Here is a 22,392-nt window from a genome sequence, read left to right as displayed (position 1 = left end):
AGCCAAAACTCATAACTGAGGGAAATATGTCTTAACTGCCTTTAAGAATGAAAGAAAGGTCATTGACAAAACAGACCACTAACAGCTGGTGTGAATCAGTGCAGCTCCAATAATATCCCTGCAGATATATAAAAATAAATAAAAATATTATCTTCTCTTAAAATACATACATTTTCCCTAACAGCTCTGCTGGCTGGCTGGCTGGCTGGTTGGGTGCATGGACATATTTTAAGGGTTATTGAAAAAAACTTATTTCAGTGATCAACTGGCTTCAGATCTTGGCCACCTGGGCACACACACTGGCTCATGCCCAGCTGACTGTTGACCAACATCCCCGGGTCCTTTTCCACCAGGCAGTTTTCCAGCCACTCTTCCCCCAGTCTGGAGCACTGTATGGGGTTGTGACCCAAGTGGGACCTGACACTTTTTCTTGTTGAACCTCATCCCATTGGACTTGGTCCATCAATCCACCCTGTCCAGATCTCTCTGCAGAGCCCTCCTGCCCTCCACCAGATCAAGACTCCCCCCCAGCTGTGCCATCTGTACACTGAGTAAGGGACAACTCAGTCCCCTTGTCCATATTGTTGATAAAGACATTAAACAGGAGTGGTCCCAGTACTGAGCTGGGGACACACTGCTTGTGACCCAAACTTGTGCAGAAAGCTGCCTTCAGCAAAGTCCCTGAGGTCTCTGGAGACTGGGCCTGCCTAATGCAATGCCACTGATGCATCCTCAGGTACTCTCAGGCATCTCACCTGGGTGAACCTTCCAACACACAAGACAGGGTGATTTTGAAGAACACAGATGGATTTTAAATTCTTGCTGGCTGATGAAAAATAAGGGTAATAAATCATTCCTTGATGATTTCCACTTGTTTCTTTAGACCTATGCCCAGGATAAGTGATACAAACACAAAGCTTTTCATGGCTGGACCAGTAGGGAAGATGGGAGTAGACTGAAAGTTGTCAGTACTGGGTTTTAAAGGCATCCATCACAACCCGTGACAATGCTAGCAGCAGTCTCCAAAATGCCAATTATTTAGAAACACTGAAGCATACTATGCTATACAAATTGAAGGGGGCTGATTTTATAACAAATATTTCTGTCTTTTCCAATTAAGAATGTAGCATTATGTAGTGATGTGAAACTGTCATGTTAATTTACCTTTGGAGAGATTTATTCCAGGCACACAATACAGTTACAACAGTAATAGAGTAGAAATTAGTTTTTCTCTCTCACTTGCAATGACTGTGATGGGGCTTAATACGAATGTTAATAACAATCTTGACCCAATCTGCATCTAATCTTCTGCTGCTATAAATGGAGTGACAGCAATTTGCACAATCTGATGATATTTTGTTCTTTGCTTCATGACACTAGCTGTATAAAACAGTTTCAGATTATTCACTCATTTCTAAAGAAGGATTAAATCCATACACATTTACAAAAAAAAAAAAAAAAAGAATGTTGTTAATCAATTTTTATTCAGTCATGTATTTTTCAGGATGATAAAAAATCATTTTAGAAGCATACATGATAATGCTGTGCCATTTAAACCCATTGCATTGTTTGATTTTGATCTGCATAAACAGGTATTGCTAGAAGAAAAAATGACAAAACCCACAAAGAGAGAGATAAAGAGGGACATTTATTCTATACTTCTATCTATTTGAATCCATTAGACTTATATCTAGGTCAGTCCTTGAATAATATGGCCTCTGAATTCCATTACTTTTCTGATATCTCTATTACAAGTCCTTGCACAGTCCATAAGAAATAAGAATTTCATTCTTTTGTGTTCCACTTCTCTCTCACAATAGAGATTGAAACCTGGGCATTACAATCTGTTGTCACAGACATTATTTCAATATTACTTTTCATTTAGAGGATCAAGGGGAAAAAAAAGGTGGGTTTTTGTAGTTTTCACTTGAAAATGACATAAAGTAAGTGAAATGTAGAAGCGTACTGTGTACACAGATTCATTCCAGATTCATTCCCTGTAGAGTATTTTTCTGTTAACATTGTTGAGATAAAAAACACATCTTCTCATTGCCGATTTCCATTTGGACTCTTCCAGAGAGAGATTTCAATTCCTTAAGTTGCACTGCCCTCTAGGGGAAAGGATCTTTAGCTGTAGTTCCACGTCCACGCCGCGAGAACAGCAGCCGTCCCAGCTTTTCTGCTCCAGTTTTGGAGCACGCTTTGCTTCCTCCAAATGTTATGCTGATGCTTGGTATGAGTTCGTCATGAGTAGAACAAAGATGAGCGAAGCCCCAGTACAGCCGTTTTTTACTTGCATTTTTATTCCCTTACACGTTCTATTTGTGTGTGTGATGCCTTGCCTAAAGCATTAAACCTGTTCAGTAGTGAATCTTGTCCTATCTAGCTCACCCTTCCTCTCAGTGGTCTGGGGACACGGACTCAAGAGACAAAATGGGCTTTTCTGCTGGAAGTTAAAGCTTGTGTAGCCATGTTTGGCATCCTCCACAACGCAGCTTTGGGCTCTCTGCCGATCTGGTGTTCACTGAAGAAGCTGGTCACAGTTGCTTGTACAGACCATGAAACTGACAGGTGGTCTCTAGTTCGGAAAAACTACAATTTTCCAATAATTTGCTGACAAAAAGGCAGGTTTTAGGAAGAAACTCCCAAATAAAAATAAAAATAAAAAAAAAAGTTATTTCTGCTATTTGAGTGCTATTATTTTCTAAAAAGAAATAACCAGAGGGCTAGTCAAATAGTGGACAACTATGATTATCATATTCATACAGACTCAAAAGCGTCACAGGGAAGGAAGACATCACACTGGGGAAGCCATCTGGAACATATATCTGGATGGGATGAATTCCACCCCCCTTCAAATGAAGTAAAACTGGTATTTCACAATATAACTGAATGCTGTGAGGCAACTGTATGACTTGAAAATGGAATCAAATTCCAGAAGAGAAATTCCTATAGCAGATCTTTTCTCTTTTACAATTTCTTAGAAAAGATGTGTAGTGAAGGAGGAGCAGGACTTGGTTCAGTGAAGTGTACATAACGCTTCAGTATCTTTCCCCTGTAGATGCTCCAAATAAGATAGCAGAAATAATGACTGAATCAGAGAACAATGATGGGATTTAGTATTGGGAAATAAAAGAGATCAAGTTGGTATGGAGAGAAATAGGCTGCCATGGCTATCAGAAATTCTTGTACAGAAAAAGAACATACTGTGAAAATTGCAGGAATACTGAAGTGGAAAAAGATCAGTAGCTAATGAAAACTCATCTCTGAAGAAGATTAAGGGCTTCACAAAGGAGAGGGAATGGAGATTATGCATTCATCACATGAAGCAAGCTGCAATGTTAGCTGTGAGCTGATGCTGTGCCTCAGGACCTCCTGGCTGCTGTGGTGGTGCAACGTGAAAGATGAACAGCACACTTCACTGGCTCAAATTAGTGCACAAACAAAAGTGAACATTCAGAATTACTGCTGTGCATCTACTGGCTGAACTAAAAGTACTCCAAAATTTTTCAATGTCCACTAATTCTGTGTACTTAACCTTTCAAACAGCTATAACCATTTTATTAATTATTCCCACTTTTTATCACTAGGCAATTGCAGCCTCAAACCTTCAGCCTGCAAAAATTCCTTCCAAGTCTTTTCATGTTTGATTCTGAAAATAGTATTGCCTTTAAAATCAATTACAAAGGATAGATTTAGCAACATCCACAGATAAATCCAATCTGAGCCCAGCATGTAGTAGTGTAATGACTGCATGTTAGTAAGAAGGGAAAATTGTAAGAGAAAAAAATGTTCTTAACTTGTAAAATGATGTATACTGCTAAGTATTTTATTTAAAAATCCAATTTCTTTATGTATTCTTCTTCAGTGTCTAGTTTTGAATGTTAAGACAATGTTAGGAATGTTAAGAATGTTAAGACATTTATTTTACAAATGAAAGGGTTGTATTTTTCAGCTGAGAGTATCCTAGGTATTATAATACCCTCATTATTAAGTATTTTTTAATAAATGTATTTAAAAGTATATATTATAATGTCTATATTATTCAATGTATTACCTAATTTTTCTGGTCCTTGATTGATTGTTTTTTAAAGATTTTTAGGAGCTACTTTTTCTTTTAGAACTATATTTTTTTTTCCGTGGGCCTTTTTCCTATTTTAGGGCTGTGTTCATCTACTATGACCAGTTAGGAATTTCCATACGAGCCACATAACCGCAGCTAACATCTTTGCCCACAGAGAGGGAGGGTCTGCACCTGGCCAGGGGTCTTTGTGAGCTGGAAGTGCGACTTTTAGCATTGGAATGGACACATGGACATCAAATACTCTGCCAAGTTCATAACGTATCCATAGACGTGCATCAACACCTTGATTTACTACATCCTTAAAGCTACCTCCCAGATGTCCTTGACTATCTGGTTTATTGACATACAACATTTAGATTTACTACATCCACACGTGGCTCCCAAGGAGGAGCTTTAAGCTGCAGCTCCCGGGTGTTCCTGGCTGACGGACGCTGCCGGCTCCCCGGGCCAGATCTCCTTTCCGCCCGTCAGGCCCGCAGGTGCGCAGAGAGCGTTCCCTGCCCTCAGGAACATCCCGGCTCCATGACCTCGGCCCCTCCCGGCGGCAGGCCGGAAGTGACGTGCCCGTGCCGTCAGAGCGGCCGGAAGCGCCGCGGGCAGCAGTAAACAACGGCGTCGGGAGCCGCGGCCGCCGCTTCCATCTTGGAGGAGCCCGAGCCCGAGCCCGCCGGGGACCATGGGCAGCGTGCTGGGCCTCTGCTCCATGGCGAGCTGGGTAAGGTGGACGCGGGCGGCGCGGGGGTCCCTCCCTGCCCTTCCCTGCCCGCCGCAGGCTCGGAGCCGGCGTTCGGTGCTCCCCCTCCTCCTCCCCTCCCCACCCGGGCCTCGCCCGTCGCCCCCCCGCGCCTGTGTCACCCGTGGCGGCTGTGGCGCTGCCTTCCCTCCTTCTCCTGCGGCACGGGGAGGCTGCGGGCCCCTGCCCGGCCCCAGCCGGGCCCCAGCCGGGCTCTGTCCGCCCCGAGCGGCCGCGGCCCCGCTCCCCCGGGCAGGGCTCTCTCCCCGCCGCTGGAGGGACGGGCCCCGCCGAGCTCCCCCCTCTCGGGCTGCTCCCGGGATCCGCACGGATCCGTCGGAGCTGCTTCGCCGGCGCTGTGGGGAGCTTTGTCCTTAACCGAGGCCGGCCTGTGGAGCTGCTGGGCTCCGTTTAATCCGCGTTCCTGTGCGGGAGGTGTCCGCTGAAATCACCTCTCCCCGAATCTGTAAAGAGTCTGATCAAATGCTTTGAACTCCAGCGTTTATTTCGGGAAAATCAAAACCAGCACGTTTCCTCGATTCTAATATCTGTTTTAATTCCCGTTTCTTACGGCTTTGTCTTGAGCAGCTCCACCCTTGGTAGCATCTTTGTCTCGCCGAGCCGTCCTTTCCTCGCGGCACAGTAATCCGTGGTGATGTGTCACCACCGTGCTGAGACAGCACCGTCAGGTGCTTTTTGTTCATGGCAAACAGTAGATTGAGATGGCATTAAAACTGCTGGCACTATGCAGGAAAGCAAAGAAGTTATTAAAGAGTCTTCAACTGAGGCATTGGTTTTTTTAATTCATAAGTGATACGTCTTTCCAAGTCTAAACCCTGTCTATATGGACACATTTAAGTGGCTTGTGAGTTGTTAGATGTTTGCTGTAAGAGTGTCAGTGGGATTGTGAAAATCTGAATTTTTCATACAAAAAATATTGCACCATACATGAATTAAATTAAATTACCTATTATTAAAGCATTCATACACTCACTTCTAGTGATATAACAAAACCTCATATTTATTTAAGCTCCTGTTTTTTGAGATATCTGATTGCATGGGCTTTGGCTCCTCTAATACAGAGTGACCTTTAATTAAGAGAGATGATCCATAATCCCCTAATCTCATGTACAAATTATACAGAATTATCGTAGAATTGGAAAATCTGCATAAATTAACTTCCAGGCTATGATTATAAATAATCAACTGGAACACTGATAATATGCTTTTAACTAATTACTGTCAGGGTTCATTTTGCTCTCATTAACATTTTAAGTACTACTTAATGGTGTAGCCAGTTAGGCTTTAATTACTAACTGGACATAGTTAACATTATTTTTAATTATTGTCAAATACTTCATGACATTGTGACTATAGGCTTTAATTCAAATACTTCAGTTAATGTATACTGCATTTTCAAGTTCATAAGCAGCTTTTCTGACAGCTTGTTTGTATTGGTAGTGTATGAAGAACCGCTGTCGAGTTGCTCTTGATTGTTTGTTTCTCTACAGAGAAATTCAGCTAGTGGCCTGTTAGATAAAATGATTTACATGAGATCATAATCCTAATTAAATCAGATTTACTGTGAGTAGTTAACTTCTGTCCCTTCCTTTAAAGGTCTCAATGAATCAGAGTGGGTACCTTTTGCTGGTATTATTTTTCTCTTTCCCCTGATGGTTTTAAAGTGTTCATTTTCTTTCCACATTTAAAACCACAGCTAATCAGCACTTAAAGCCTGTACAGCAGTTCTGAATAGGATTCTGTCCATGCTGGTTTCTGAGGATATGTCAGTACAAACTCTGTGGCTTTGAGAAGGAAGCACACCGTGAGGGAGAGGGAGCAGCTGGGCCAGGTGCAGTGGGGCTGTGCCACGGCCAGCAAAGTTCCTCTGCCTGTGAGGTCGCTGCTGTCAGTGTTGCTCCTCTGCAGGGCCGTGTGTTGTGCTGTGCAGAGCTGCTCTGCTTGAGGCCCCCTCCTCCGGCCTCATTCTCTGCTCCTGTCTTCTGGGCTTTTGTGGTGTTACTGCTGCATGTTACTGCTCTGCAGATCAGCATTTTTAAGAGCAAGGGGAGCCTGTCAGAGAGATGGGGTGAGGGCAAAGCTGTGAAAGCAGAGCTGTCTCACCAGAGGTCTTCTGCTCCTGACAGCCTAGATTGGTAATGCAGCACCGTTTTCCCTCTGCTGCATCTTGTCTCTATTGGTCTCTTCTCTGAAACAGCTGAGCTGCTGTTTTGCTCCTTTAATATTCTTTGTCAAGGCAAAGATCTTTATTAATTCAGTGTCTTTAAGCTTAAGAGTAGGGATGATGTAGCTAAACTCTGACTAGGCCCATCAGGGGCTTAGTGTTTTTGTAAATAGTTAATTCAATATATAATCATGTAGTCATTACTCCAGTAGGAAGATTATGTTTGATATTAAAAACTTGCTCTCTGTGCATCAGGGGCAGTAACATTTGACCTTCCGTGGTTTTGTGGGGTTTTCTGTCTCCTTCAATATACATCTTGTTACGTGTTCCTCGTGCAATTTCCACTGCCCTGGGGAATGAAGTGACTAGATTAGCAGGCATGAATTAACTTGCCTGCCCAGCTGGCTGCTCCCAGAATAGGTGTGTGGGTTGTCTTTTCTTATTTTGCCTTAGTAAACACCGTTGAGCTGCTTATTTGTCCTTAAAAATGTAAAGAAATATGAGTTGATAGGTAAGTAAAAGAGTTTCTGGAAGGCAATAGATTTTATTCAGTTGTGTCTGAGTAACTTTTGTCTAAGCTTCCTTATGGAAGCAGGTGAAAAATTAATTGTAGAGTAACTTTTGTCTGCATCTGCGGCTAAGCTAAGACACACCTGGGGAGTTAAGCTTTGATCTCCATGGTAGTATCTTGCTGTTTGTTACTACTGAAATTTTTGTGGGAGGCGTGCTTTAAATTTAGGAAGAAAGTGGCACAAACTCACCTTGTCTCCTCTGCTGATAGGCTGAATTCCATGGGCTGAGTGTTTTTTGGCTTCTTCTTTTGAAGTCTGTAACAAGTAGTTTTGCCTATAGTATAACACTGTTTTGTTGGAATGTTAGGTGTTTTATTCTCTTTTGCCAAAGAAAGAGAGAATTGCACTGTAACGTGCTTCCTTGTAGTAGCCAGCTTGTATAAATAGTGTCATGTTTCAATAGGTGTCTCTTGTTCAGAGATGTACCTGCGTGAGCTGTTTAGGGACAAAACATTTCAAAAGCTGGTGTTGGAGCTCAGACACTCCAGTGGAGGCATATGGCCTCTCTTGAGGCACATTGTTTCCCAGTGAGGTGGAGACAATCATCTTCATTTCAGCTACTGCAGGTCTCTTCTGTCTGTAGAAGCGTTCGTGCTTCTGCTTCCGCTGAGGCAAGGAGCAAATTGCTTGAATTATTTAGGTATTTAACAAGCAGTGTAACACTGGGATTCCTTGCAGAAGTGAATTTTTTAACAGGTACTCCTGGCCCCATGTTTTCTGCAGCAGATGAGCCTAGTCACATTTTATTCTGCTAAACTCAACCTTTTATTCAACGGTATGTTTAGAAATATTAATGCAGACAGAATTAGTTCAAGAAAGTAATTTTTTGAACAGAGAAGAGATATTTTTCACTGGAAAGGTTATTTGCATGTGTAGAAAATAGTGTAAGACAGTAGTACTATAAAATTCTGATGCTTTCAGAGACAATATTTGCCATACATTTCCTGCTTACGAAGCACAGGTGCCCCAGTGTAGTTGCTTGCAGTTGTAGAGCAGTCTCAAAGGTCCACTTACTACGTCTTTTATGGAAAAGAGGGCCTGAGTGGGATGATCTGGTACCCTGTCCAGTTGCATCTTGAAAACCTCTAGTGATGGAGACTCTACCATATCCTTGGGGAGGTTGTTGCTGGCACTGTTTGCTCCCACTCTAAATAATTTCTGTATTATATTGAGGTGAAACTTTCTATAATCAAAACCTTCATACCAACAGTACCGAGTGAAGGAGAAGGTAAAAGAGGGACGATAGAATAACTTTTACATACTGAAATACTTAAAATGAGAATCTGACTAGTCTCAGTGGTTTAGCAAGACAAATGTAATGGTAAAGTTTGCTCAAATGTAATGGTGAAGTTTGCTAACTTAAAGATGATTCTGTAGCATAGTGGAGTGCAAATTCTTGGCTCCTTGGGAAAGAACACGTGCCAAAAAGGAATACAGGGAAGTTATTTAAAAGATGAAGTTTGTGGGTCTAGTGTGTGAGTCTGGTTGAAACTGTAGGAATGACAATTGGCCTTTTCCTGAGGGGTTTTCAGGAGGCTGCCAGGAATGTTGTGACAGTCTGTCTGCTTTTTGTGGCAGCCCCTGGGACTTTTTGGGTAGCAGTGGACTGCTGGCATTTTTGGTTGTCATGTGACTAAACTGCTGAGAACTCTTTCTGACACATGCCGGTCATACCAGGTGATTGGCATGTCCAGGTCATGTGGCCTTTTAACTGCTATCCTTACCTGACTGAGTGTCTCTCATGTAGTGATGAATACCTGTGGCTTTGGTCCCATGGTGGAGTTGCCCCTGGCTGTGTGCTAGAGGAGAAGCTGGGTTTTTAACCTGTTTCTATATCATTCTGTGTCAGAGTTAGCATGGTTTGTTGTAGCTCAGAGAAGGGCAGTGATCACACTTTCTGATTGTACCTCTTCTCCTTTGGCTAATGTTTACTTGTGAGATCTTACCTTTCTTTTACTTCCCAAATTGTCACTCGGCAAGTGGCAGAGAATTGTTCCCTGCTTCCCAGCCCTTTCCTGATGAAATAGCTCCCTTTTTTTCTTTCCACACTTTTCTTTGTGAAAATTAAATTTTGGTAAATTTTGTCCTGTATAGTTTTTTTTCCCCTTGTAGTATTACAATTGTACATCATTCCCATCCACTTTTGCTGTTGATATTTGGTATCAATAACACATGTACTGCATATTTGCACTGTTCTTACTGTTTGTAACTTCTACATTGCCTAAGTTAATTTTGCAGACTAACAGAATTATGTGATACATGAGTAGCTGCTAATATGAAATAGTTTGCAACCCAAGATTTAGGTTTTATCACTTGTTTTTTGTGTTTTGGAAATATTTATGGCTATTTATGGATTGTATCCCTACTGTGCCAGGTGCTGAAAGTGTACCTACATGACAGTCGTGTTCCTGTGGGGTGTTTGTTTAATCTTTGTAGCTGTGGAAGGCAGGATGTAGTTGATAACAGAAGCAATCCTTGCATGTCATTTAGCTGAAATGAAATAAAAGAGAGCAAGTGGTCCTGAATCCAGTCTTCATTTCTTCTGAATGGCTAAGTGATTACTCCTGGCATAGCACTAATTTCACTGTGCAGCGGCGCATCAGGAAGCGCTGTTGTTTGGTGGCTCTGTAACGTGTTGCAGTGACTTAATCTGCACCAGTGGTGGGATGCACAGGATGAGTCATTTTCCATCATAATATCTGATGATCTGCACAGCCTGATTAAATATTGAAATCTAGTAGTCCAAAGCTTTTTAAATAATTCATGTTCTGTCTTTCTGTCAGATACCATGCTTGTGTGGAAGTGCCCCGTGCCTGCTTTGCCGATGCTGCCCCAGTGGAAACAACTCCACCATAACTCGACTGATTTATGCCTTCTTCTTACTTCTTGGCGTGAGCGTTGCCTGTGTGATGCTAATACCAGGCATGGAAGAGCAGCTGAAGAAGGTCAGATTATTTATTGCTAACATTTTTGGTAGAACAAATGTCACAGATAGTAGTAACTGACATCTTGAAAAGCATGGGTTTTATTTGGAAATAGGTCATTTTGCTACCAGCTGTGCTTCACAGTCACCATTAATTTGTTTGTAAGTCAAATAAAGAAGTTGTGGGAAGATTCCCTCTGTTGACGAAAAGCACTGTTTTGAGGTAAAGCCTCTTCTTTAAATGATCAGAGCAGAAAAAATTTTGCATCAAACAAGAAAATTCATGTATGTGTAGCTTCAAATTAGGTATTATTGAGAGGCTTGTATTTACAGTACTGAATTTATTTTTATTGTGGTTGCAATTAAAAAAAAATAACCACACTCTAGTACGTCTTCTAGTTTCCTTGTGCTGTGCTAGTTAAAATTCTATTTTAAAGTCTGCCGTGCATAACAAAAATATTTTTCACTAATCATAGTACTGTGTTTTCCACCCATGGAATTAGGAAGTGTTTGTAGGTTCTTACAGTTTATTAGGTATATGAAGATGTGATACAAAATTGAAGAGTGGTCATCTGAGTTACAGTAGAGCTTACAGGTTCGCTGAACTTGGGTTGAATGTACTTCTGTTCTGTTTTGCAGAGTCTTGTTTTTTTCAGTAGATAGCTTTGGTTAGGCATGATTTTCATGTTTTTCCCCCCCAAATGATTCATCTCTAAATGTTTATTTTAAGTTGGTATAGTTACCACATTAGAGCTTCAGTAAGAGCCATGTTAGTCACCTGGGAAAGAAAATTGCAGCCTTCTGTAATATGATTTGACTTCTAAAGATGTTGCTCATGTCCTGGTAGTGACTGGAGAGAATGTTCTCAGCTGTTTCATATGGAAGTTATGGACACACCTAATTAATGGTGATGGTACTTTTTTGGGAAAGGCTATGTCTGTTTTAAAGAGATGTAAGCAGACTGCCACCTCCTAGATATGTCATAAGCCTGATAGTAACTGTCAAGCCAAATTTAGTTCCCAGATCTTTGATTATCTCTTGATTTAGATCAACCAGGGAAAACTGCATTTCTTTGAGAAGTTCTGAAATTGCTAGTAACATAAACAACCTGTTAATAAGATCCCTGTCCTGTTCCTGGAAACATTCAAGGTCAGGTGAGATGGCAACTTGATGTAGTTGAAGATTGCGTTGTAGAGGAGTTAGTCTAGGTGGCTTTAAAGGTCTCCTCCAACCCAGACTATTCTATGGAAAGATTTATTTGATATTATTTTATGCTGGTATGTAGGCGTTTTTTTCCTTGCATGTGTTTGATATTATAGTTGGACTGTAGCTAATGATGCAGTCCTTCAATACCGTATTTTCCAAGTGTTAATAGTTATGTAATGTTGCAGTATTAATGAATTGTGCATTGGAAATCTATTAATATAGTTACTGACAGAAGGTCTTTTTAAAGATAACTGACATGTCTTGTATGTATCACAGATTCCTGGATTTTGTGATGGAGGGTTGGGCACAAGCATTCCTGGTGTGCAGGGCCATGTGAATTGTGATGTCCTGGTTGGCTACAAGGCCGTGTACCGCGTGTGCTTTGGCATGGCCATGTTCTTCCTTCTCTTCTCCTTGCTGATGATCAAAGTGAAGAGCAGCAATGACCCCAGAGCAGCAGTGCACAATGGGTAAGATGCAGAAATGAGTGCTCAAATGAGTTAGTGATTAGTTTTTATTTCATTCCATAAAGATTTTTTTGAGAAATAAAAAGATTTAAGAGCATCATCTCTTCTATGAGAATTATATTCCTCTTAACTATGAAGTTTGTAAGAACGATTGTTCTTTTCTGAACAGTTTTCTTTTAAAGGTTATAGCAGTTACACATACATTTTATACATCTATATAGGTATATATCTTTTATCTTTGTGCTACCTTTTCAGTTGCCCCTCTGCAAAAAGAACTGAGTTATGCATCTAGTTTCTGGCTATCTGGTAGATTTTCTTTTATTTTTTTATTTTAGTTAGGATTATCAGATGGAAGAATATAGTGCAATTTCAGCTTGTGTGTTGACACAAGTGGTAGTTTTCATCCAGGCTTTGCTTATGTGTAGTGTAGCTCCTTGAACCAAGGAGATGTAAATACTTGTAAGAAGGCCCAATGCTAAAAATCCTAAAACCATTTATGGTGTCTAGTCTTGGTGGTCACAGTGATTGCTTAGGCTACTGCTTTTTCAAGGTGACTGTATTTAACAGAAGCTGTAAACTTCTGAGCCATAAAATTTTATTTTATATTTAGTATAGTAGGATTAAACACGTCTACCACAAAATGAGAAAAACTTCAAATTATTTCCGTAGGGGAAAATAAAATAATTAAGACTCAGCAGAATATTACTTTGTGTACTTACAGGATATTTGGTCTAAAGAAAAAGAGAGTGCAGTATTAAGATATGTTAGCAAGAATAACTCAGTTCGGCCTTTTCCTCCATCCTGCTTCAAGAGAAAATGCTTGTTCTGAGCAAGAAGAAAATGGTTCAGCTACATTCTGTATCAGAGCTTTGGTGTTTTGTTTTGTTTTTTTTTTTTTTTTTTTCTCTCCAGAAAAAGGCATGTGGTGATTTTAGATGATGTGGGATGTTTTTTACCTAAAATTGTTCTTAAGTGTTTGGGATCTTCTTGATAACCTTATTTGGAGTTTTTGGAGTTGTGCTCTCTAATACAAATTTAGGTACTGTTTATGCAACCCATTGCAGTTTGCTCTTCTTAGCCAATCTAACATCAGACTAGAATAAAAGGAAAAAATTATGTTATTTAACTGGTAAAATATTTAATAACTTTACTTTCAACACTTCTGTAATAACTTGTTGCTTCAATAATGAGCGTTACAGTGAACTTTATGAAGAGCTTTATCGCTTTTGATTTTTGAAATTGTGTGTGTGCTCAGTAATACTTTCAGGTGTAGTCTATCAGTGATTTGAAATACTCTGAATACTAGATTTTTGCATATATGTGTACTAACTTTCTCATGCTTGCATGCAAGTTAAAACCAGTAGTATGATCTATAACCAATGTTCACCTTCTGTGCTTTTTTAGTGGCAGTCAGAATGGTTTCTTGCCTTAGGTTTATGATAACAATAAAAGAAAAACAATTATAGTGTATCTATGAGAGGGTTGCTGGCTTGTACAGAATGCACAGCAGCTTTAGGTGTTATTTTAGGTGACTGTTGTTTTCAGTTGTGAAATGAAATAAGGGGTAGACCATTAAGATCCTTAAAAAAGTATAGAATTAGAGATTAAGTATATACAAACTTGAACCCATTCTTATTTCTGTAATTGAGAATGACATTGATTAAAAGAAAAGTGGATTCTAAAATTAGTTTTAGTGGGGGTTGTATTGCACTGTAAACGTTTCAACTTAATTCAACTTTCAGATTGGATTTAGTAATTTCTCTAAATCCCAGGGAATTAGTTCATTTTGTGTCTGTATTCTACACTTCTGTCATCTCACATAGTTCCTCTCCACACAACCAGCGCTTGTTCTTCTGGTCTCCATCACTTGATTGAAACAGCCGGCAGGAGAGATTAAACTTGTTCAAAGTATGGGAAGAAATGGAAGGGATAGAAAACTTGAAAAGTTGACAAGTGTTTGACATTGTGGGGGTGTGGTACATATCTGTGTGCTGTTATATTCAGTTTTGAAGTGTGTGTAGATGACATCATGTCTGTTTTTGGAGCTGCCTGTCACTGGGATCAGAAAAAACAATCTTTACCTCCTTACAGTTTTGTTGGCATAACAGTTTGAAGTTCCCTGTGCAGGATATATTTATACAGTTAGTAATTGAGGTGAGTTTGGTGTATCTTTGGTGAAGGATATTCCCTTGTATGCTTTCTGGAAACATCTGGTCTGTTTTGATGATCTGTGAATGCATACCTTTTACTGGAAGAAAAATTCCAATGTTACTGCACTGAAACAGGGACTTAGAACTTGATTGTGTCTTTTCTGTGCAGGATAAATAATTTGCTTTTGTTTTTGTGATAAATCCTCATCAGCTGTAGGCCTAAAGAATCTGAAGTTGAGTGGGAAGAATCCAGACTTTTGTATATCTCTCTCATGTAGGAAGTGAGCCAAGACTGGTAGGGAACTCCAGCATAATATTTTATGTCATTGTAGGCACCAACCAGACCTTTGATATTAAAAGCAGGAAGAGATTTTTTAAACCCATTTTTCTGATATGCAGACAATTCAATCAGTAATCTCACTGTTTTGGTTCAAAATATTCTCAGGAAGAAAAATAAGCATCTTATAACTGCCTAATTTGTAATTCACAAGTAAGAAGAAACCTTTGGGAAACATGTCAAGTTCTGTTTCAGTCTAGCACAGTTTAAGCATAATTTTTTAGAGAACAAAAATTTTGGGCAGATAAAATTTTTGTCCTGCTTCAAGTGAGGCAAGTTAAGAATGAGCAAGCTGAAAAAAACCAAAAAACCAACTCTTAAAGATGTGTATTTTATGTGTGAATTAGACCTGCCTTAACAGTTGCCTTATTTTTTTTATTTCCCTTTAGATTCTGGTTCTTTAAATTTGCGACAGCACTTGCAATTAGTGTTGGAGCTTTCTTCATACCTGAGGGACCATTTACAACTGGTGAGGGAATATTGTCTTCCTCTGTATCATTGTGCAATCATATTTAGTTTCAAAAAAAGTAAGTGCATGCTGATGCCATGCAATTTTAATTGTAGCTGTGTGACTGTAGTGCCTTCTCTGTGTTTAGGGACACTGAGATGGGGGTAAATCTCATATGGTTCTTAACTGTTTATTTTTTTTTTTTTTTACTTCTAGTGTGGTTTTATGTAGGTATGGCTGGGGCATTCTGCTTTATTCTTATTCAGCTGGTCTTGCTTATTGACTTTGCCCATTCCTGGAATGAATCTTGGGTTGAAAAAATGGAGGAAGGAAACTCAAGATGCTGGTATGCAGGTAAGGAGGGACTGTACTACAATCAAGTTTTAAATTTCATTTAATGTACATTGTGTTAAATAAGTTACTCACTGAATAGTTCAATTTACCGGTGCAGAAAGGGCTGCTTCATGCATAAGTACCAATTTCTCAGATGTGTAGTTCAGCTCCATTGATATCCTTCTGATGTCAAGTTAAATAAGAGGAAGCAGGGAGAGGTGCAGCAGCCTCTGAGTAATAAGAGCCATTCCCTGGGCTTCACACAGGAGTTTCACAGAGTCACAGAATGGGTGAGGTTAGAAGGGACCACAGCAGCTCATCTCATCCAGTTTCCCAGCTCAAGCAGGGTCATCCCGGAGCACATGGCACAGAATTGTGTCCAGATGGTTCTTGAATATCTCCAGTGAGGGACACTCAGCATCGTCTCTGGGCAATCTGTTCCAGGGTGCAGTCATACACAAAGTAAAGGAGTTCTTCCTCACATTCAGGTGGAGCTTTCTGTGCATCACGATATCAGAGAAGTGGCAACTGCAGCATTTTAGTTTTTTTTTTCCTCTTTTTGCAGTCACTGGTTTTGCTATCCCTTTAGTGCTGATTAAAAAAAGCAAGGTAACCTGTTAGTGCTGTGTGTTGAGTAGAGTCATCTCAAATAATTGTTTTTTCTGGTTGCCAGTCAGTCATTCTTTGGAGGTGTATGTTGAGTGAAAGGCCAGGGTAGTGAAGGAGAATACAAGTCATCTCACTGGAGAGATTATATTTTAATAAAGTATTTCAGATGTTATAATTTAGGTGTTTCGAAAGACAACGTGGCCTGTCTTCATTCAGTGGCCACTTCTCTATTTAATGTTTTTACTAAGATGTAATTTGGAAATGAGATTCTGTTTTAGCCTCTGTTGGAGAAGTATTTCTTCAGTTTCTTATTTAAGCTGTTAAGCAAAGTGTGTGCGGTACAACTGTATTCCTTTATCCTCCTTGCTCTTCCTGGTTGCTGTTAGAGCATTGGAGAATCAAGCATGGCTCCAGGATTTCTATGTATTGTTTGTTTTTAATACTTCACAGGCTATTTGAGAAATTCTTTTACGTTTCAGTGCCCGGAACTCTTGTTCTATATTGTATCCCACACTTGATAATCATGCAGTATTATTCCAGTGCTAGTACTTTCTGTTATTAACCAGTTAACTATGGTTTCGTTTCTTCACAGCTCTGCTCTCTGCTACAGCTGTCAACTATCTGCTGTCTCTAGTGGCTATTGTCTTGTTTTATGTTTATTACACTCATCCAGAAGGTTGTTCTGAAAACAAGACATTCATCAGTGTTAATATGCTCCTGTGCATTGGTGCTTCTGTAATGTCAATTCTGCCAAGGATTCAGGTACAATTTTGTGTTGCTTCCTATTATCACAATAAAATCATGCCTGCAACTTTTGATTGCCTAACTTCCCTGTTTTGTGACTCCTTTGTGTAGGAATCTCAGCCAAGATCTGGTTTGCTGCAGTCTTCGGTCATCACAATTTACACAATGTATTTGACTTGGTCAGCTATGACCAATGAGCCAGGTAAGTGTGGTAGCAGTGTAGAGCTTTTTGGGTGACCAGTTCAGCAGTAAATAGTACTCCCACCTCTTTTGCAGGGCAGCATTAGAACAGGGTAATAGAATGTGCATGCGTTAGGACTCAGTTGTGTGTGCTGCCATGAGCCAGTTCTCCTGAGGGATAGGAAGGGATGGGCAGCAGTGAGGGAGGGCGGGGTCTGCATGGCTGGTCCAGGCAAGCTCCCTTGAGACAGGGAGAGGGAAGCAGAGTGGCACTTCTTCCAGGGTGTGCTCACCTTTTACTCCCCCCCAGGCCATGCTCCCAGCAACAGTGTGGGGAGGTATAAAATAGCAACCCGGCCTTGCCCACACATCTCTGAGCTCCGCCCCCTCTGCAACCAACATAGTAGAATAAGGTATTTCCCCCCTGCTTATATTGCATGTAAGAATTTCTGATCTTTACTGGCAGAACTGCAGTATTCTAAAGCTTAGACTTTGCAGATCACTGCAGCTCTTCTGAGGAGTCTAGGAGTTCCATCTCTCTACCAGGTTTCACATTTTTTAGATGACCAAGATACTACTGATTATATTTTTTTCAAACTGGATTTATATGTTTATATGTTTATATTATGTTTATATATAATCTTCAGTTATTTATTGTATGTGGAAACAGTTGAATATTTAAAAAAATAAATAAGTGCAGAAATTTTGGTGATTAAAATGAATCACCAGATATTAATTTTAGTGGTTTTAATTGGGTCCCTGACCCTTTTGTCTTGGTTATGGACAATCTTCTGTGCTTCTGTGTCATGGAATACATGAGTCATCTAATTCAGGCAGTAATTATGGGAAAATAAGACTGTCTACTACTTTAACCTGTTTCATCAGTGTTACCTGTGGATGCTGTGGCTTGGGAACCACTTATAATAAACTGACTTACTGGCATTGTTTTCCAGTTCTGGGATAACTCGAGTACCCTATCTATAGAATGTTTTTCAAACTTGTTTTCTTACACAGTTTATTATGCAGAAATTTTCATTTTGTTGCACCTAATTATGTGAGATGGAATAGTAAAGCAGTAGATGCATATCTTACATAAGTTCAGAATCCTTTTATCTGCTCGAAGAGACAGATTTTTATGCCATGTACTGTCATTTCCCTGCTCTAGAGAGATTCAGTAGGCTAATATTAGATTCAAATTTTACTTAAAGACTGTTACAGTCACGAAGTTCCTTTCTATTTCTGTACATTCAGCATGGAAATGTGCTATTAAATATTTGTCCTGTTCTTGTTTTATGTAAGTTCTAATGCAATTTCCCTTACAGACAGGCGCTGTAACCCCAGTCTGCTGAGCATCATTGGTTACAACAGCACCACCATTCCAACCCAAGGTCAGGTAGTGCAGTGGTGGGATGCACAAGGAATTGTAGGACTGGTTCTGTTTTTGCTGTGTGTTCTCTATTCAAGGTAAGATTCCTTTTAAAAAAAGCACATTAATTTGTATAACTGCTTACTGTTGGGTATTAAATTGTATTTAATAATTGTATAATTTAATTGTACAATTTAATAATTGTATAATTGTATTTAACTGTACCATGTCCTTTCCTGTCAAATCCAGCATCCGGACATCCAACAACAGCCAAGTTAACAAGCTGATGCTGACCAGTGATGAATCAACACTGATAGAGGATGGAATGCCCAGGAGTGATGGCTCCCTTGATGATGGAGATGATGTTCACCGAGCTATAGATAATGAGAGGGATGGAGTTACTTACAGTTACTCCTTCTTCCACTTCATGCTTTTCCTGGCATCACTGTATATCATGATGACACTTACCAACTGGTACAGGTATTTACATTCGATTAGATGTTGTGCTGATAAGGAGCATACAAGATGCTGTTTTTTGCTGGACAAGGAGGCACAAGTTGTGTGCTCTGGAATGTGGGTCTTGAGGGGGCCTTCTCAAGGGAAGTTACTGTTTGAGTTACAGTTAGGGAACTGTATTTGAAAACTAGCCAACCTTGTTCAGAAGCAGCTGTCATATTTTCTAGGATGATTCCTGTAATTACTGAACTGCTAAAGCAGATCCTGCTGAAGTGAATTTAAAGTCTTAACAATTAAAAATTAATAAGCACTAGGCCTATGTCTGGTACAGAGGGCTAGAAAAAGGACATGTTATATCAACAGATCGAGGGGGAGGTGTTTCTTCTCATCTCCTTAGCTCTAGTGACTCCTCCAGTTCTGGGGCTTCCCAATAAGAGAGAGACATGAACATACTGGAGAGAGTCCAGCAAAGAGCCATGAAGATGATGAAGGGACTGGAGCATCAGTGATATGAGAAGCTAAGAAAGCTGGGACTGTTCAGCTTGGAGAAGAGAAGGCCCGAGGAGTGTCTCACCAATGTATACAAACACCTGAAGCAGGTGTGCAAAGAGGATGGAACCAGGACTTCTCAGTGGTGCCCAGTGACACGGTCAGAGGCAGAGGGCAGACAGTGAGACACAGGCAGTTCCCTCTGAACATCTGGAAACACTTCTCCATTGCTAGGGTGACTGAGTACTGGCACAGGTTGCCAGGGGAAGTGGTGGAGTTTCCATTCTTGGAGATGTACTCCAAAGCCATCTGGGACAGCTGGATTTAAGTGTCCTTGCTGGAACAGTGGAGCTTGACTAGAGAACCTCAGTGGTCTCTTCCAACCACAGCCATTTGGTGACAGGGCTTGGTGGAAGGAAATTACATTGTCTGCTTCTTGAAAAAAGTGCTCACAACTAAATAGTCCTCCTGTGTGTGAACTGTTGCTAACAGCTTGATAAGATGTTCTTCAGAATTAAAAAATACAAATTAAGGTCTCTAGTTACTTGGCAAAGAACAATTTGTATTGAAAAAGTAAGGCTATGAGGTACTTTCTTCAGAAATAACTCTTAATAGATAGTCCTGCTGTGGATTTGATTTGTGGCCCTACTTGACATCAGGAAGATTAATTTCCCTAGATGGTATCCTTTGGCAAGGCAGAACACATTCTTTGTATCTCTGAGTGCTATCTATTGATTGTCTTTCTGCAGATTTGTTAGAGATTCCTTGTAATTACTTCTGCTTCTTGGCAGTTTCTCATACTGATTATTTTTTGTGCTGCTGTTGTTTTTCCACCTCCTGTGACACCAATGTATGAGTAGTTTTTGTACACAGACTTCACACCAGTCTGTTCTTGTACAGACAGCTGTGAACTTCCTGGAGGAAGGGTCCTTTGAGGTGTGAGTTGAAAATCATCTCTTGTGAAAACAGTGTTTAAGGGTAGCTTGGAACACAAGTATGTTGTATTGAAAAAAAAAAAATCGCAAATGATCCTTTATCTTTTCCTTGGTTCACAGCCCGGATTCTTCGTACGAGACAATGACCAGCAAGTGGCCGTCCGTGTGGGTGAAGATCTCTTCCAGCTGGATTGGCATCGTGCTGTACGTGTGGACTCTGGTGGCCCCGCTGGTTCTCACCAACCGCGACTTTGACTGAGCCGTGCTGCTCTGGAGGGAGGCTGTGAGCGCCACGTGTCCCTGAAACAAACAGTATTCTGGGTAATAGCGCGGGTGTAAATACGTGTGTGTGTGCGTGTGTGCTGTCCAGGTAGTATTCCCTGCTTTATCCTGCATGATTACCTTGAATCATGTCTTGTCATTTCATTAAATGACTTTTTCTAGCTGAGCTCAAATAACGGTGGTTTTCATAGGATTACTCCTAGTTTGAGTGCTTTGGGAGCACGAGATGTTAAGATCAAGAACTTTTCAAAGTATGTTTTTTTTCCCCTCAGTTGCATTAAATAGTTGTAGGAAAAAAGTGCAAGTGTTAATTAGGGTAACTAAGCAGTGCTACGTCAGGCTTTGCAAGTAAAGGAGGGGCTGCCTTTGATGATCCCTGTTGCCTTGATTCCAAAGTAAGCCTTGAGTAAATGTTGTTAGACTCAAAGAGGAGCATGTTGGGGTTTTACTGGACATGTTGCAGCACTTTGGCACTAACAGCCTGACCTTTCCCATGCTGAGGTCAGCAGGACCTTCAGCACAGATGTGAGAGGGGGAAACTTGCACCTGGAGCTGCAGAGGAGCCAGTCCAGTGCGTCCCATTGCACACAGGAGGACAGGCACCCTGGGGAGAATTATCCTGGTATCAGATGCTCAGAAGCATGTTTTTAAGGCACCTGTTTACAATGTGCATCTACATATTATTATTGTTTTTAAAAGTAGTTTAAATGGCATAGCCGTGCTGTAATTTATTGCTGTTTTGTGTGCCACTTTCTTCTTGGCTAAGCTACAATCACAGAGTTTGCAAGGAGCCGGGTGGTGAAAGTTGTGTAAGCCCTTTGGAGGAATTGAGTATTGTGATAAAAAAGTGGAGAGAAAGAAGCACTGAAATTACAATAACTAAAGGAGGAGGTTTGCATTTACTGAGGCTTCCAACTGAAGCGTTTCTTAAAATATTTGGGGCTCTGAATCTTGAAATCTTTTACTGTATTAGGTATTTTGCTTGATGTCCATTGCCAGAGATGGCCTTGAGCCTAGAAAGTCTAAATCTAGGCATAGTTCCTGTGCAGCTACAAAATCTTAAAATGCTTTTGTGCTTGCTGCTTTGTAACTGAAGTTCATAAGCTGCGTAATTTCTGTTACTTGCTACAACTTGAACCTAGAGCAGCCCGACTGGGAGTGACCCTGGAATCTGCAGTAGATGCCATGTTCATGTCTTTCTGTGGTGTTTGTAACTGTGACTTCCTGTTGTCATTCTCTAAGCTTTTATTTTACTTCTGCACCTGAACACTGATGTTAACGGCAAAAGTCTGACATGTCAAGTCAAACTTGAGACAGTAATGGAAACATTAGTAAAGGCTTGTAATAATTTGGAATATGTTGTTACCTTATTAATAAATAAATTTGGATGAAGATGTCCCATGACTTTTGATGTGTCATGCTGCTGCCAGATGTGGCTATTGCAAGGGTTTTTGTAACCTTCTCATCCCTCTTCTGGGGATGCTTTATAGCAGTGTCAGGTTCTGAGGAGAGCTGACAGTGCTGCAGAGCGCACCTGTGAATGCCTGGCTCTTTTGGGAGGTCACATGTAGCCCCTTGGGTAAAGTTCTGTGCCCTTGGCAGTTGTGTCCCAGCAAACAGACATGCCTTCCACCTGCAGCTGCATTCCTGTTTCATCAGCTGCTGCCGCCTCACTGGATTGCACCTGTTTAAAATTGGGTAAAGCACCTGAACACCACTTCTACTACAGCAGTTCCAGATCCTGTAACAAAGAACAAGTTGCTGAATTCAGAAGATGAAAAGATTGCTTTGTCTATGGATTCAGGTCCTTGTATAAGTGACCAGATTACTCCTTTGGAAAAAAATTTTAGATCCATTGCTAAGTTCATCAGGAGCATGGTTTCTGTGTTACAT

At 40.6% G+C, this 22,392-nt stretch overlaps 1 protein-coding gene across 1 annotated transcript; it reads left to right on the top strand.

Annotated features, from left to right (window-relative positions):
* Positions 1-4,481: 4,481 nt before the first annotated feature.
* SERINC1 (serine incorporator 1) lies at positions 4,482-21,891 on the top strand. The gene is made up of 10 exons (XM_056487918.1): positions 4,482-4,799; positions 10,358-10,519; positions 11,980-12,173; positions 15,047-15,126; positions 15,322-15,459; positions 16,640-16,809; positions 16,903-16,993; positions 18,294-18,435; positions 18,587-18,817; positions 20,338-21,891. The coding sequence occupies exons 1-10, from the start codon at positions 4,761-4,763 to the stop codon at positions 20,474-20,476; spliced, it is 1,386 nt and encodes a 461-aa protein (XP_056343893.1). The 5' UTR covers positions 4,482-4,760; the 3' UTR covers positions 20,477-21,891.
* The last annotated feature ends 501 nt before the right edge of the window (positions 21,892-22,392 follow it).

Source organism: Oenanthe melanoleuca, chromosome 3 (genome assembly GCF_029582105.1).
Source record: "Oenanthe melanoleuca isolate GR-GAL-2019-014 chromosome 3, OMel1.0, whole genome shotgun sequence".
Classification (NCBI taxonomy): Eukaryota; Metazoa; Chordata; class Aves; order Passeriformes; family Muscicapidae; genus Oenanthe; species Oenanthe melanoleuca.
Note: the sequence above shows the minus strand (reverse complement) of the source record. Positions and strands in the feature narration are given on the sequence as shown.